Raw genomic sequence first — 14,418 nt, forward strand, 5'->3', positions numbered from 1 at the left:
AAAAAATAAAATTAGACTAGGAAACTAACAACAGATATGTTAGAAAGAATACAAAAATAAAAATATAGATGAATCAACAACTGGAAGGTACATTAGTACCACAATAGTAAAAAAAAGGAGAAGGGAAAAGAAAAAAAAGTGTGGGGGGGAAGCCCTTGGCTGTGGAGAGCGGGGCCTAAGCAAGGGCAAGGTTTGGGTGGTGGGCAGGGCCTATGCTCAGGAACAACAGGGCTGGAAAGGGCCCTGGGGGCTGTGTGGGTGGGGCTTAGGTTCAAGGAACAGAAGGGGCCCAGGCGTGCCCCCCACCCTGGTCTCAGTGGGCAGGGGACCTCACCTGGGAGCCCAGCAGCCTTCTTGGGTTCCAGTGGGTGGGGCAAATGCCCTCTCCTCTTCTGCTCCTCCTGTCTGGGGTCTGGGAGGACCCCTCCCGCCTGCCTCTCCTGATCTCCTGGCCTCCCTCCTAAGCCCTCAAGGACCCACGTGGCCTGGAGGGGGCTTTGGAGGGCAAGGGATCCGCCTGGGAGCTCAGCAGTCTCCCCTGCCTGAGTGGGCAGGGCAAACGCCAGCCGCTCCTCTGCCACTCCTCCTGGATGGCTCCTCCCGCCTGCCTCTCCTGATCTCCCCCGCCTCAGGGGTGCCGATCCTGTCTGGCCTCCACTTCTCCTCCCCCCTCAGTCCCCCTACATCCTACCGGTTCACTTTGGGCTTCCTCCCTTGACACTCCCTCCCTGACACTCCTTAAGTGTCAGAGTTTCCCACCAGCGGCCGGCAGGCACTGTGGGTAGACGCTAACTCCATGGCTTCCCACACCACCATCTTGACTCTGCCTCCTGGCATTTTCTTATAAAGTTAAACATACACTTATCATGTGGCCCAGTAATCTCACCCCTGGGCATTTACCCAAAGGAAATTGAAGCTTACGTTAACATAAAACCCTATACATGAACATTTAGAGTGGCTTAATTCATAATTTCAAAAACTGGAAGCAACCTAAATGTCCTTTGATTGACAAATGCATAAACGAACCTGCACCTCCACACAGTAAAAATAAATGAAACTACTGATGTACACAATAACACTGGTGGATCTCAGACATATTATGCTCAGTGAAAGAAGCCACATCTTGCCTAATTCCATTTTATGATAATCTGGAAACAGCAAGATCATAGGAAGAGAAAATAGATTGCCGGGGCTGGTGGTGGAGAAAAGGGTTGACTACAAAGGGACAGTACAGTACAGGGAAACTTTCAGAGTGATGGAAGAGTTCTGTATCTTAATTGTGGTGGTAGTTACATGACTGTATTTGTTCATCAAAACTCATAAAACTAGGGTTTCCCTGGTGGCGCAATGGTTGAGAGTCTGCCTGCCAATGCAGAGGATATGGGTTCGTGCCCCGGTCTGGGAAGATCCCACATGCCGCGGAGCGGCTAGGCCCGTGAGCCATGGCCACTGACCCTGCACGTCTGGAGCCTGTGCTCCGCAACAGGAGAGGCCACAACAGTGAGAGGCCCGCATAGTGCAAAAAGAAAAAAAAACTCATAAAACTTTACAACAAAAATAGTAAATTTTTCTGTATGTAAACAAAAAAGTGAATAAACAATCAATATCTCATATAAATGTCTAACAGAGGACCGTCCAAATAAATTATGGGCCACTTCACAAAGGGATAAAATATTCCTTTCAAAAAAGAATAAGCTAGGTTTAAATGCAATAGCCAGAACACATGTCTAAGAGAGAAAAACCAAGTTGCAGAAGTGTAGGCATATGGTGATTCCATTTTAATGAACCTATGCATGTGTATGTTAGTAGCTCTATGGGAAAAAAAAAACTAAGGAGAAATAGTCACCCAAATAGTAAGACAGATATTTTCTGAGAAGTTGGATGATAAAGGACTTTCATTTTCTATGATATACATATTATAATAATGTATGAAGTTTTTAAACAGATTTTTTTCATAATACAAAATCATAAAGATATAAAATCTTATGTCTTGAGCTGAAGATATCCATGTATTTCCCCATAAAAGCATAGAATTTAAGTGATTTCCTGACAGGCAATTAAGAATAGGTTTTAGCAATAATTTGAAATGGAAGCTTGATTCAGAGTCTAGAGTCAGATCTGAAGGTAAGACTGGGAGTTTCCCCTTGAGCCAGCATTTGTGCCACCCATTAGCAAGTGCTACCAGGTTTAAAAGAACATTTTAGTAACCAATGAAAAAGGAAAACCAACATGAGACAATGACCTACAAGCAAAGGTGCATGAAAAGTGAAGTTTTTTTACAGTTTCCAAACCCTATAAGTGCTTTTTTAACACTTACGCTCTCTCGAATCTGAAGTTGCTTTTTCACAGTAAAATGTCTAATCTCTCTAAAACCACGTATATCCATTATAGGCCAGAGAACTCCTCTTGGCTAAGCAAGGCAAGAAAATCTACGATAAACATGACAACAATCCAACGATGAACATAATATCACAGTTCAACGAAACCCTGGGAAATGTAGATCTTGAATATTTTCTTGGAACCTTCTTCTTCCATGTAAGCCAGAATATGGAAGTTTTTATTAAGATTGCATTCAGTGAAAATAAAATGGTGATGCTATAGATTCTACACAAGTGTTGGTCAATGTTAGGCTTTGAGTGTAACATTAAAAAAAAATATTAATTGGAAACACAGATTGACTCCTCAAGAGTCACATGGTTCCCAAGATTTTCCTTAAGGAGAACAGCATGTTGAAGAGATACTTCTGAAAAGAAAAACGAATACAAGTCTAGAAACATTCCTATTTTCTGATTTACTGGGCTATTTACTGGCATTCACTGGAGTCCAGTAAGAAAACTCTACAGATGAAGCTGTGAACCCCTGGGGTTGGCAAATCTTTTCGTGAGTCTGAAGAGGGTTCCACAGACCAGGGAGTCTGCCGAAATGAAGCCCCCTTTCCTTGGCTCATCCTCAACTGTAAAGGAAACTGTATTTTTTCCGATACAACTTTTCAGATCGATAATCGGGCTCCTGTGTATTTCCTTACAGATGTTCAAATGTTCCCAGAAGAGCTTGTTTTAAATAGCTTTCTTTTTAAAACAGTCTGGTTTTAATGAAAATGGGCTTGAATGAAGAGTTTTATGTAGCAATCATGGCTTATGTCTGAAGCCTCTAAGTCTTCTCCATTATGAGTTTTACTCTAAGTACAAAAGGATGAAGAAAAGAACATAGGAAATAAAACACCTAACAGAAAAAGAATATGTTTATAGTATTTTAATACTGACAAAAATATTCCTTCAAAAAGAATTTGCATTCTGAGATTTCCTTCTACCACACCACAGATTTCCTCATTCTACCATCAGTGGTAGTCTGCATGCTCTAGTCTACACCCTTCAGACTTTTGAAAAGCTCTTCTGTACTTTCACTTTCCATTCCATTAAAGAGGAAGATTGATTCTTCCTTAGAGGGAACCCCTTTTGGAATCAGAGGTTGGCTCTCAGGCCATGATCTAAAACATATACCACAGGTGTCCAATCAATGTCCGTTCTCCCTTTCTTTCTCACTCTTTGCTCTTGACAGTCTCATTTCCAATCCAGGTTGCACATCTGATTATCAGATGCATCAAAACAAGACCCTTAAAATACCAATTTCATCAGATAACTTCCTTGCTCAAAATTTTTCAGTGGCTCCCAACTGCCCACAGAATGTAGGCTGAACTTATCTTCCTGGCATTCAGGGCCCTCTGTAATCTGACTCCAGTTACTTTAAGATTCTCTAGCACATTTTTAAGCACATTCTAGTGGACCAGTTTTCTCACTGATTCCTGTCTTTAGATGGCAAGCCCCAAGCAAAACCTTCACTGTCCTCAATTTCAAGCATATCTTTTGCATGAGGACTGGCTGCCCTACCCCTGCTCTGCTAGATCACAGTAGCCATAGTAACAGATGCCAAATAATGAGTGCCTCCTGCACATCATGCACTTCCCTTATGGTATCTCATTTCATCACGGTAACAATCTGTAAAGAAGGCATTTTGATCCCTGTTTTACAGACAAGGAAATTGGAGCTCAGTGACATTGACTTAAGACCATGTTGCTGCTGTAGAAGGGTGAAAATGAGATTTTCTCCTAAGACTATCTGACCCTAGAGCCACTGCTGCCTTCTTTTCCTGGCTCTGTGCTGCCTTCATCTATCTCTTCTGCTCTGAACCTTGTCCAGATTTATTTTTGAAATTACTAATTTGACACTTAATCTCATTCTGTTTTGAACGGCTAATTACACGGTTCACTGGTGCTTATACCTTCCCAATGTGGCTGTTAGACGGCAGTGACTTTACACTACCAAGAAACCACCTCCAGCAGCCTCTAGCACGGTGCTACGGACGTAGCAAGGATCAGCGGGTGAGTGTGGCCTGAAATCCTACATATATGTTCCTTTTTGAACTGGGTTCTCCCCCTGGCTTCCTGTTTCTGTTAATAGCACTGTCACTTTTTGTGGAGTTAGTGTTATCAAATGAAGAGTATGTCTTTATGCCTTTAGCCCATGTAACTAGCACAGGGTGTGACTCATAAACGATGTGAAGAGGGAGGTTAGCTTCACTGTAATATCAGTTGTCTAGCATGAATGAAATATTGAATGAATGGGGTTAAGGAAATCATCTGAAGAAGGGTCTTTATAAATAATCCATATTGGAATTTCATATTTTTTCTCTAAGCATACCTCAATTTCATAAGGCAGCATTCATTCAAACCAAAATTTAATTTCCTACAATATAATAAAAATGAAACAATTTGAGATTCTATAATGTTTTCTTATGGAAGCTGGCTAGCGTGAAAGTTGGAAAGCATACAGCTATGTTTAACACAGCTACTTTGCTCTGACTACTTTGGCTGAAAACTTCTTTTCAATGTTCTAAATTGTGCAATGATAAATACCTCTATCTTTTTTGAAAACCACAGCCACATTAAGTTCTTCCAGTGGACACTCCTTACTCATTGCCTCTTAGAGCAGGTTCACTGTGGAACGTCCAGCATCGTCAACAAGCATTGTGCTTTTCCAATGACTCATGCCTTACTGATGAATTTGTAAAGGATCTTTGCTAAGAGTGAAAATTATAACTAATTTTGAAAATGGAGGTTAAAAGATTTTATGTTTGTTGATATAAAGTCTTTTGTGAACAAGATAAAAGCCTCGCTGAACCGAAATAATTATTTAGGTTTTGGATGTTTATTCATTTCCCTTATTTGGTGGAGAGAGAGAGAGAAAACCACAGGGACTATTTAGTCTATATATCTGCTACCGGACGATCTGTGAGTATTTTTATAGGCTTCTATTATGTGGTCTTTAAGCAGCATATTCATGCCAGCTGGGTGGACTGGAATAGAAAACACATCTCTGAGAAGAAGCTATTATTGGGTCAGTAATATGCTAACTAAAAGTGCTTATGCAACCATCTGTGGGATCCCCAATAGCAGAGGCTTGTTTCTAGAACCCTCAGTGCTGCTGCATCTTATGTGGTCTCTACTAGTTTTATGGATGCCTGAAACGTTCTCTCTGATGATGATGGGAACAAAGGTGTTAGTGAACCTGGTGGATTCATAAGGTATGTTTTACACTTAATAGGGATTTACAATCATGGCCTATTAACTTGGTAGACGTAGAGAGTTTCTAGGGAGCCAAGTTGCCCTAATGACAGTTCTATGCAGAGGATATCAACATCACATTACATTGACCTATTTACAACACTTGTGCATAGTAAAACAGCATTTAAATCAGGAGATGAGATGTCCTGTGTGAGTAACTAAGTGAATAACTTGTGCACCCGGTCTGGCACTTTGGGAAGTGTAAGAATTTAGTTTTGCAAGAGTAAGTGTTGGGTGAAGATGAGAGGAACAAAGAGAAGGAGCCTCACCATCTCTGGCTTTGAACATGGAAGCAGTCCCTTTGTACGTGTGGTTTATGGTTGGTTTGATGTAGCTCTTAAGAAATGCACAAATTATTCCTTTAAAAACTGTGCTTCATTATTTCAATGGTAATACAATTACTTGGAACTGGTAGTGTCAGAATAAGTTTTGTTCTTGTCAAGTACTCCTCAGCACAGCTCTATTTCCTAGGCCTTACCCAGCTCTTCACTTCCATCATCTCCAGCCCCCAGGAGTTTCCTTATTTCTTTATCTACCCTCTTTTCAATATAACAGCATGGAGCAAAAACCACTCTTCTTTGTTAAGATAAGCCGAGGGACAAACAGGCTGTGTGAAAAAGATAAAACATGTCTCAAACATACTTAGAGCCAAGACCTGGTCTCATGGGTCTTATTAAGGCAGAGCTGGATGGTGCTTCCAGTGACTTCCGGGCCCTTTGGTAATTGATAATCCTGATGTGGTTTACAAAGTTGGTCTTGGTTGGACTGTTACACGATTTTCTCTCATTCTCTACATGCCATGGAGGTGGAATTGCCATCAATTCCCCAACCCAGATCTGGAAGAGTATAAAATCACTGCTCTGGTTTCAATGACCTGACATTACAGACATTTATTTCTATGCAGGTAGTAGATGGCTTCTCCTAAAACAAATAAACAACAACAACAACAAAACCCAAAGATCTGAGAACCCTGAGCTCTGATTCCCACGTGGCCATAATCAGCTAGAGCTGAGCTGAGCCCAGTCCCTACGGTATAACTCAGGTCCCCTGATCATATTTCCATTACCTATCTGGTCCTTGCAAGCATGTGAGTTTGCTATCTCTGTAGAATTTACAGTAAGATAAATTGCACAAGGCCTTTAATACTCTTATGTTTTCCGTATTTGTATAAATCAAACCAAACCTGGATTTTACCAAGGTATATGACGAATTTTAGGACACCATCGAAGGCATAAGTGTGTTTGAGAGTTGATGGGGACAGAACAGATGAAAAAGCACTAAGTTTGGTAGAAGAACCGAGACCTTGTCTTGGTTCCTTTCATCTCATTTCTAGGCCTTAGTTTCCAAGGAGTCTATACGTGTCTGATGTGCATCATTAAAACAATACTAAAGCCCAGAACAACCCAGATGCATATTTATGTGTGTTACTTATCAGTTGGAGTTGACCAAAGCACCGATATGTGCCACATAGATATTTAGTTACAGAGTATTCCGATATTCAAGGCAAGACATTTAAAATAATAATAACCACCACCACCACCACCATTTGCTTATCTGCATGTAGTAGTATTTTGGTAATATTTTGCAATTGCTGCTGCTCAACAATATCTATTTCCCAGGGTCTCTTGCCTTAGGTTGGCCACATGACTAATTCTGCTCAGTGTAAGTGCACACTGCTTGTGTAATCTCCAGGCTGGTGCACATGCTCCTTCTCTCCCTTCCTCCTTCTCTCCTCTTCTCCCCACCCCCTCTACCTCATTTGCCTGCTTCAAGTGTAAGTCAGCAGAGCCTCAGGATGGAAGCACTTGGGTCCCTAGGCCGCTAATTAGAGGGGAGTTGCCTGACGCATGTCAGAATTTGATGTGAGTGAGAAATAGACTTCTGTTACATTAAGACACTGCAATTTCAGGATTTATTTGTTATCACAGTGTAACTTAGCTTGTAATATAACAATCAGTCAAGATAGATAAATTGGCTGCCAAAGCTGATATAAGATTGCAACTGTCGTCTATAATCCATAATTTCAACTTTTTATATTTATCAAAATGCCTTGCTTTATTACAAGCATCATATTAAGCTTATATTAAACTTATGAATTTTTAAAGACCTTGCTGCTGTTACTTATTGTTTTTGTAATATATTTTAACTTATAAAATGTATTTATACTAATAAAACATAAAATAATAAGATTCAACAACAATAAGTTCAGTACTTCCCTCTATACAACAAAAGCACAACCACTGCCTTGAAGCAACACAAGAGGTAGAAACCATACCTACGAAATTCGTGCTATCCATTGATTTCACATTCTGCTAGGTGTAACAGAAAGGAAGAGTTACCAAGAGCTGTAGGAAATCCTAAGAGAATGAATTAACCCTGTCATTTTTTAATTTAGTTTTCAGAAAAGGGATGTGAAGCTGTTAATAATAGAACTCCCAATAAACATGTGGAACTAAAACATGTGACCACACTTCTATGTCTCAATTCCACATGTCAGGATTGTGATACTTATCTGTCTTATTACCTATTTCTGAGTAATATATTACCTCAAAAATTAAAGGCCTAAATAATAATAAAAAATTATTATCTCAGTTTCTGTGGATCATGAATTCAAGAGTGGCTTAGTGCAGGGTTCTGGCTCTGCAGGCTGTGCTTCCAAAATAGCCCATTCACACTGAGAGCAAGTTGGTGCTAAGTGTGACAGGGGCTTCAGTTCCTCACCACATGGACCTTCTCCATGAAGACATCTCTCACGACTGAGTGTCCTCATGATGTGATGGCTGGCTTCCTCAACAGGGGGTGATCCGAGAGAGAGAGCACGGTGGAAGCCACGGTATCTTTTTTTTTTTTTTTTTTGCGGTACGCGGGCCTCTCACCGCTGTGGCCTCTCCCGCTGCGGAGCACAGGCTCCCGACGCGCAGGCTCCGCGGCATGTGGGATGCTCCCGGACCGGGGCACGAACCCGCGTCCCCTGCATCGGCAGGCGGACTCTCAACCACTGCACCACCAGGGAAGCCCGACGGTATCTTTTATGACCTAGCCTCGGAAGACATACTCTGTCACTCTGTCATGTCTGCAATATCCTACTGGCACAAAGGCTTACCCTTTCCAGTGTGGGAGGGGACTACACAAGCATGTGAATACCAGGAAGTCAGAATCATCAGGTGCCATCTTGAAGGCTGGCTACCACACAGTACTCTTCAAAGAGGAATGTCTCATCCAAAATTAAACATGTCAAGTAGACACCTGTTCAAACTGTGTTTATCAGCTGGGAGTGAAATATCTCTCCAAATATATTTATCTTAATCACACTTTTCAAAAATGTCATATTTGGGGGAAAACACTGGAGAATTTTCATGAAGACCTGTATATTCACAAAGGGACATGCTGGCCTCCAAACAATGGACTCTCCCCTGGAAAGTATGCAGTTGAAAGGAACCAGAAATGTCTTGTTGACATAGCAAGTCTGTTATTAATCTTCTCATGTACTGATAACCAATTAAACAAAGAAACTTCTCAGCTTAGTTCAACGTATCATGTAGTTTGCCTTTCTCAATCCAAAAGAAAGAAAAAGGAAGTACGTACTGGCCTTCTTAGAAATTTGAACTTTAAAGCTGGATCTAAATATCACAACAACAGGGCTTCCCTGGTGGCACAGTGGTTAAGAATCCACCTGCCCGTGCAGGGGACACAGGCTCGAGCCCTGGTCCAGGAAGATCCCACATGCTGTGGAGCAACTGAGCCCGTGTGCCACAACTACTGAGCCCACGTGCCACAACTACTGAGCCCACGTGCCGCAACTACTGAAGCCCATGCACCTAGAGCCCGTGCTCTGCAACGGGAGAGGCCACTGCAATGAGAGGCCCACACACCGCAACAAGGAGCGGCCCCCGCTCGCCACAACTAGAGAAAGCTTGTGTGCAGCAACGGAGACCCAACGCGGCCAAAAATAAATAAATTAATTAAAATATCACAACAAGTAAATAAATGATGCATCCAGGAAAACATATATGGAAAATTCTAGTATGATATAATATTCTCTGGGAAAAAAACCCACTTATTAAATTAGTTTCCTCTTTTTTTTTCCCAACCAATTTTTTTTTCCAGCTCAACATTTTATCCTAATTTCCTCCATTTATGAAAATGTCATAATGGAGCCCCAGCATCACTCTGAGCTGACCGCCTTTCTTGGAGGTACCTCTTACAGTCTCTTCTTGGGATGACAAGATTGCCATCCAAATGCTATGTCTTGGAGCAAAGCTGGGCTGAATCTTCACAGCTTGAGGTATTAGGGCTTATTCTGTCTATTGGAACCTGGAAACCAAAAAGCACCTAGATTTTATATGTTAGAGCAATAATGGAGCCATAGGCACTATTTCTAAAAATAAATACCACCTCACCATTCCTGACCATGGCAATGGGTTTAGCTATCGACCAAAACCCAATTTTATTATAAATTAATTGACTTTCAATGGAAGAAAACAGGAGTGAGAGAGGAGGCTAGGAAAACATCTCTGTCAAGCTCTGCTTCAAAACGCGGACGGCAACAGCAGATTGGATGGAAACAGGAAAGGTACTGTGGGGAGTCAGACAAAGCCCACGTCAGTGAAGAGTGAAGTAAAAGTGAAGGCTTCGAGCCAAAAAGAGGCTGGAAACAGATGGCAGCAAAATTAAAGCATCTGATTAGGCTGGAGATCTTAGGTGGCTGTCAGCTAACAAATATAAACAAATTGGGGAGACTTGACGTATAAGAAACAGTGTTAAGAAAAGAACTCAGTCATGCTTAACTCTCAATAATCACTGACCACGTTACTGTGAAGTTCCATGCATTTGTAAATAAAGATTAAATTGAATAAATATAAAGTACAAAAGTAATAATTATCTGGAAGAACATTTCTAGATAATTATAACAAAACATGGGGGGTTAGAATGGGGAAAGATGTTAATGTATTCTAGAGGTTATCTATCCTGCTGAATAAAAAAAGCAATTTGTAAAGTAGTATTACTTTTAATATCGTTCTACTTTTCTATATACAAAATATGTAAATATATATGGCAGAGAAAATGCTTTGCTAGGACACACACCAGATTTTTGAAGTGGTAACTGGGAGAACATTTGTGCTCTTCTGTATTATTTAAATTAAAAAAAAAAGAAAAACTCTTTTTTTTTTTTTTTTTCAAAAAAAAAAAAGTTTATTTGAGAACAAGAGGAAGCTTTTGCACATCTGACAAGGTCGACGTGTTTTGATAATAGACGCCATCCGTATTTCAGCTCTACCAACATTGCCACAAATGGAACATATTTTTTCTAACAAAGATATGGAGATAAGTATTTATGACTAAATAGAGTCAAAGGAAAGGTGAGGCCCCACAGCTTATCCCTTAGACTGATTCATGACATGGGATTGAAATCGAACAATCCAGTCTCCTAATGCAGTGGTTCTCCACTTGGTTTCCTGTCAGCATGCCAGGGACTCTTGGAACGAATATCCCCAATACTAGGCTGTAGCCGAGTCAGGGTCTTGGGGAGCGCGACCCAGGCACTGGTATTTTTTTAAGCAACCCAGGTGATTCCAATGTGCAGCCGAGGTGGAGGGCCGCTGCTCCAGAGGCAGGTAACAACCATCAACAGACTCCTCGGCCCATCCACCCTGAAAGGAAGGGGCGTTTGCTGGGCATCGCGGCCTCTCGGTGATCCTGTCATTCACTTTGCTCAAGGACTCCAGGCGTTAGCAGCTTTGGGTACAGTTTAGAGCCTTTCCATGTGCCTTAGTCATTTTTAGAGCAATATTTAATCAGGCAAATACCATCAAAGAGAGAGAAAAGATGGAGAAAGAAATTTCCGTAAGGCATGATACGAATAAGTAAGTGAAAAAACAATCTCAAGTTTAAAGGTGAAGGATGAGAAGTCAAAGCCTGTGAAATTTTATTTATACAAAAGAATAAAAATACCTATTTTAAAAGGACTCATTTAAACTCATGTGTTTCAGTTTTTCCTGTTCCTTGAACATGAAACTGCTTCCAACTCAAAAAGATTTAAGATAGGTAATTATTAAATAAACACTCTTTACCTTCCCTCTGCAAAGAAACAAAAAGCCAAGCCCCCATTTTATTTATGGTAAACCAAATTACTTTCAGTTAAGAATATTGGCAACTGCACGAAAGAGATGATCAGATATGTCAGCAGGAAGGTATGAGCTGTATAATGGCATTACAAAAAGTCCCCAAAGCAAATAAGATGGTAAAAACAATCATAGAAAAACGATAAAACACAAACAAAATAAGAAAACGCCAGATATTTACAGCCTCCCTCTGAAATGTGACTTGTTCTACGTTCAGCATAAAACAAACCTAGAGGACATTTCTCCATGCGCATCACAGATGAAGCTGGTGCCAGCCAGTTTGACGGGGGAGACATTGGTTCCAAGAACGGAGAAATGCACAGTTAGCAACTTGCTGGGATTAAAACAATGTCTTGGGTCGTCCTGCAATTGTTACTGAAAATGACACAGAATAAATGCTCCAATATGGTCTTACAGAAATGACTTGCTTGTCACCACATTTCAGAACAAACTACTCAGAGTCACAGGCACCAGGTCTGGGAAAGCAGAGATGGATGGCCACGCAGCCAGGTGAGGGGTGTTTATCTTTGTGAGGTCGGAGGAGGGAAGCAGGGCTCTATAGCCTGGACGCTTCTGCACTAATGAGTCTTCTAATAATCAGCTCGTGGTTTTTTGTTTAACTTCAGATCAATCCTGTGCCGGTTTTTATTCTTTCGTTTTTTATGGCTGCTATGATGACTCCCTGAGGAAGTAGAAGAAGCAGCCTTCTGAGGTTTCACTCCCTGCACAGATCCATCCAGATCCTCAGGATCCTCCTGGCTGGGCTCATTTTCCTGATTGTGGAAGTCTGGAGAAGTATCACTTTCCGTCCCACTTCCTGGCTCCCTCTTTTCAATGAGCTGGTCCTGAACTCCTGCCAATGCACTTACTGCAGCTGCTGAAGTAACTGAGGATTTACTGAAGAGCCGCTCTGCTTCCTTAAACTTCCGGTTCCTTCTATCGTTTTTGCTATTGGAGTTTTTTTGGTTGGTCAGATACCGATCCCAGCCACGAATAATGTTGCCATACATCTGAGTGTCTTCCAGGTAGCTTCCTTCAAAAGCATAGATCTGTCTCTCCAAGTTTGCCAGTGTTTCCGCCAGCTCCTGCTTCCGCTTCACGAGCTCCGCCAGCTCCCGCCGGGTGTCCGGGATCTGCGGCGGCGCCGCCTTGTTGTGCATCGCCATGTTGTGCCGAGGCGGGCGGTGGCGGGGCCAAGCTCAGAAAAACTCTTTAAAAAAACATCCTTTTTAAATAAAAACTTTTAAAAATAGCAAATTTCCCAAAATATAGAATCTCTTATTTTTTGGCATTGATGTGCTGATTGACGTTTCCTGCATTTTGTCAGTAAAACATTCACAGTTCATGCCAGACATTATGGCAGCCCTGGATGTGCTCTCCCTTCAAGAAAGCACTTGCCTTTGAGCTGGATGGAGTGTAATTAGTGGACAGCCTTCAGCTGTCACCCACTGGCAGCCTCCTCTGCTTCTGAGCCAAGGCCAAGGCCACACTCCTCCCGGCTGGACCAGCCAATGACTAAGGATGGTGAAGGCATGATCCTTGAGGGCCCCGCCACTCCCTCCAAGGAGTCTCCCCTTCCCAATCTGTTTGGGAACAGATAATCTCTGCTCCCAAATCCCCCTTGCGTTGGTCACGTCTTTGTCAGATCTGCATCCAGATCTGAGGCTCTCCCTCCCTGGTCCTGCTTCCCCCTTCCTTCCTTTCACAGTTGTCTGATACATACTTTAGCCGAAGGTTTTCCTGCTCAGTCCTGTTCCCCCCACACCTTTTATCTTTCAAAGCTATTACCAGCTACCCCACAACCCTGTCTCAGCACCTGCTTCTTGGAGGACCCAACCAACAAAGACATCTTTTGGGGACTTTATACACTTTACAAGAACTCTTCTTTTTTCTGAGAACTCCTCTCTCCACCCTCACCCCATAATCCCTTGGCCAGCCTTGTTTTTCTCATTTGGCTTTGTCCTGACAGTATTGGCTGTGGAGGGAGCAGACACATAATCCAAGCTACACCAATTACTATTGTTTTAATCATCTCTTTCTTTATGTTTTTCCCCATGTTCAATATTAGTTATCTATGTTATACATATTAGTGTGTATATGTCAATCCCAATCTCCTAGTTCATCCCACCACCACCACACCTACACCAATTACTACTGTAACCAATAAATTCTTCCGTTTCCCCCACTTTAAAAAAAAATTTTTATTGATATATATTTGATTGACAGTGTTAATTACTGCTGTACAGCAAAGTGGCTCAGTTATACATGTATATATATTCTTTTTTCATATTCTTTTCCATTATGGTTTATCACAGGATATTGAATGTAATTCCCTGTGCTATACAGTAGGACCTCGTTGCTTATCCCAGTTTCCCCTTTATGATGTACATGCTACCTCAGTTAAACTTCTCTCACTTGTAACCACAATTCTCAGCTAATACGGTCAATGACCGTGTCTCTCACTTCTAGTATACGCATGTGCTGGACTTATATTTTATGGAGATTCCTGAAAGGCAAGCTGAAAAGAAAGTATCCATAAAGAAAATCCCATTTTCCCAGTGATTTCCGTCATAAAATGACAAGTTTAGACCTTTAAAGGTTTGATCCCAAGAAATGTAGCTTGGATTAAGCCCTGATTTTGAGCCTGGAGACCCAGTTACAAATTCCAGCTTTGCC

The 14,418-nt window shown here is 41.6% G+C and overlaps 2 protein-coding genes across 6 annotated transcripts in view; both read right to left on the minus strand.

Annotated features, from left to right (window-relative positions):
• SCFD2 (sec1 family domain containing 2) overlaps positions 1-14,418 on the minus strand; it is a 411,837-nt gene that overhangs the window by 150,568 nt on the left and 246,851 nt on the right. The gene's annotated exons all lie outside the window — the stretch shown is intronic.
• LOC117312405 (chromatin modification-related protein MEAF6) lies at positions 11,516-12,942 on the minus strand. The gene has a single exon (XM_033857012.2). The coding sequence runs from the start codon at positions 12,906-12,908 to the stop codon at positions 12,333-12,335; it is 576 nt and encodes a 191-aa protein (XP_033712903.1). The 5' UTR covers positions 12,909-12,942; the 3' UTR covers positions 11,516-12,332.

Source organism: Tursiops truncatus, chromosome 5 (genome assembly GCF_011762595.2).
Source record: "Tursiops truncatus isolate mTurTru1 chromosome 5, mTurTru1.mat.Y, whole genome shotgun sequence".
Classification (NCBI taxonomy): domain Eukaryota; kingdom Metazoa; phylum Chordata; class Mammalia; order Artiodactyla; family Delphinidae; genus Tursiops; species Tursiops truncatus.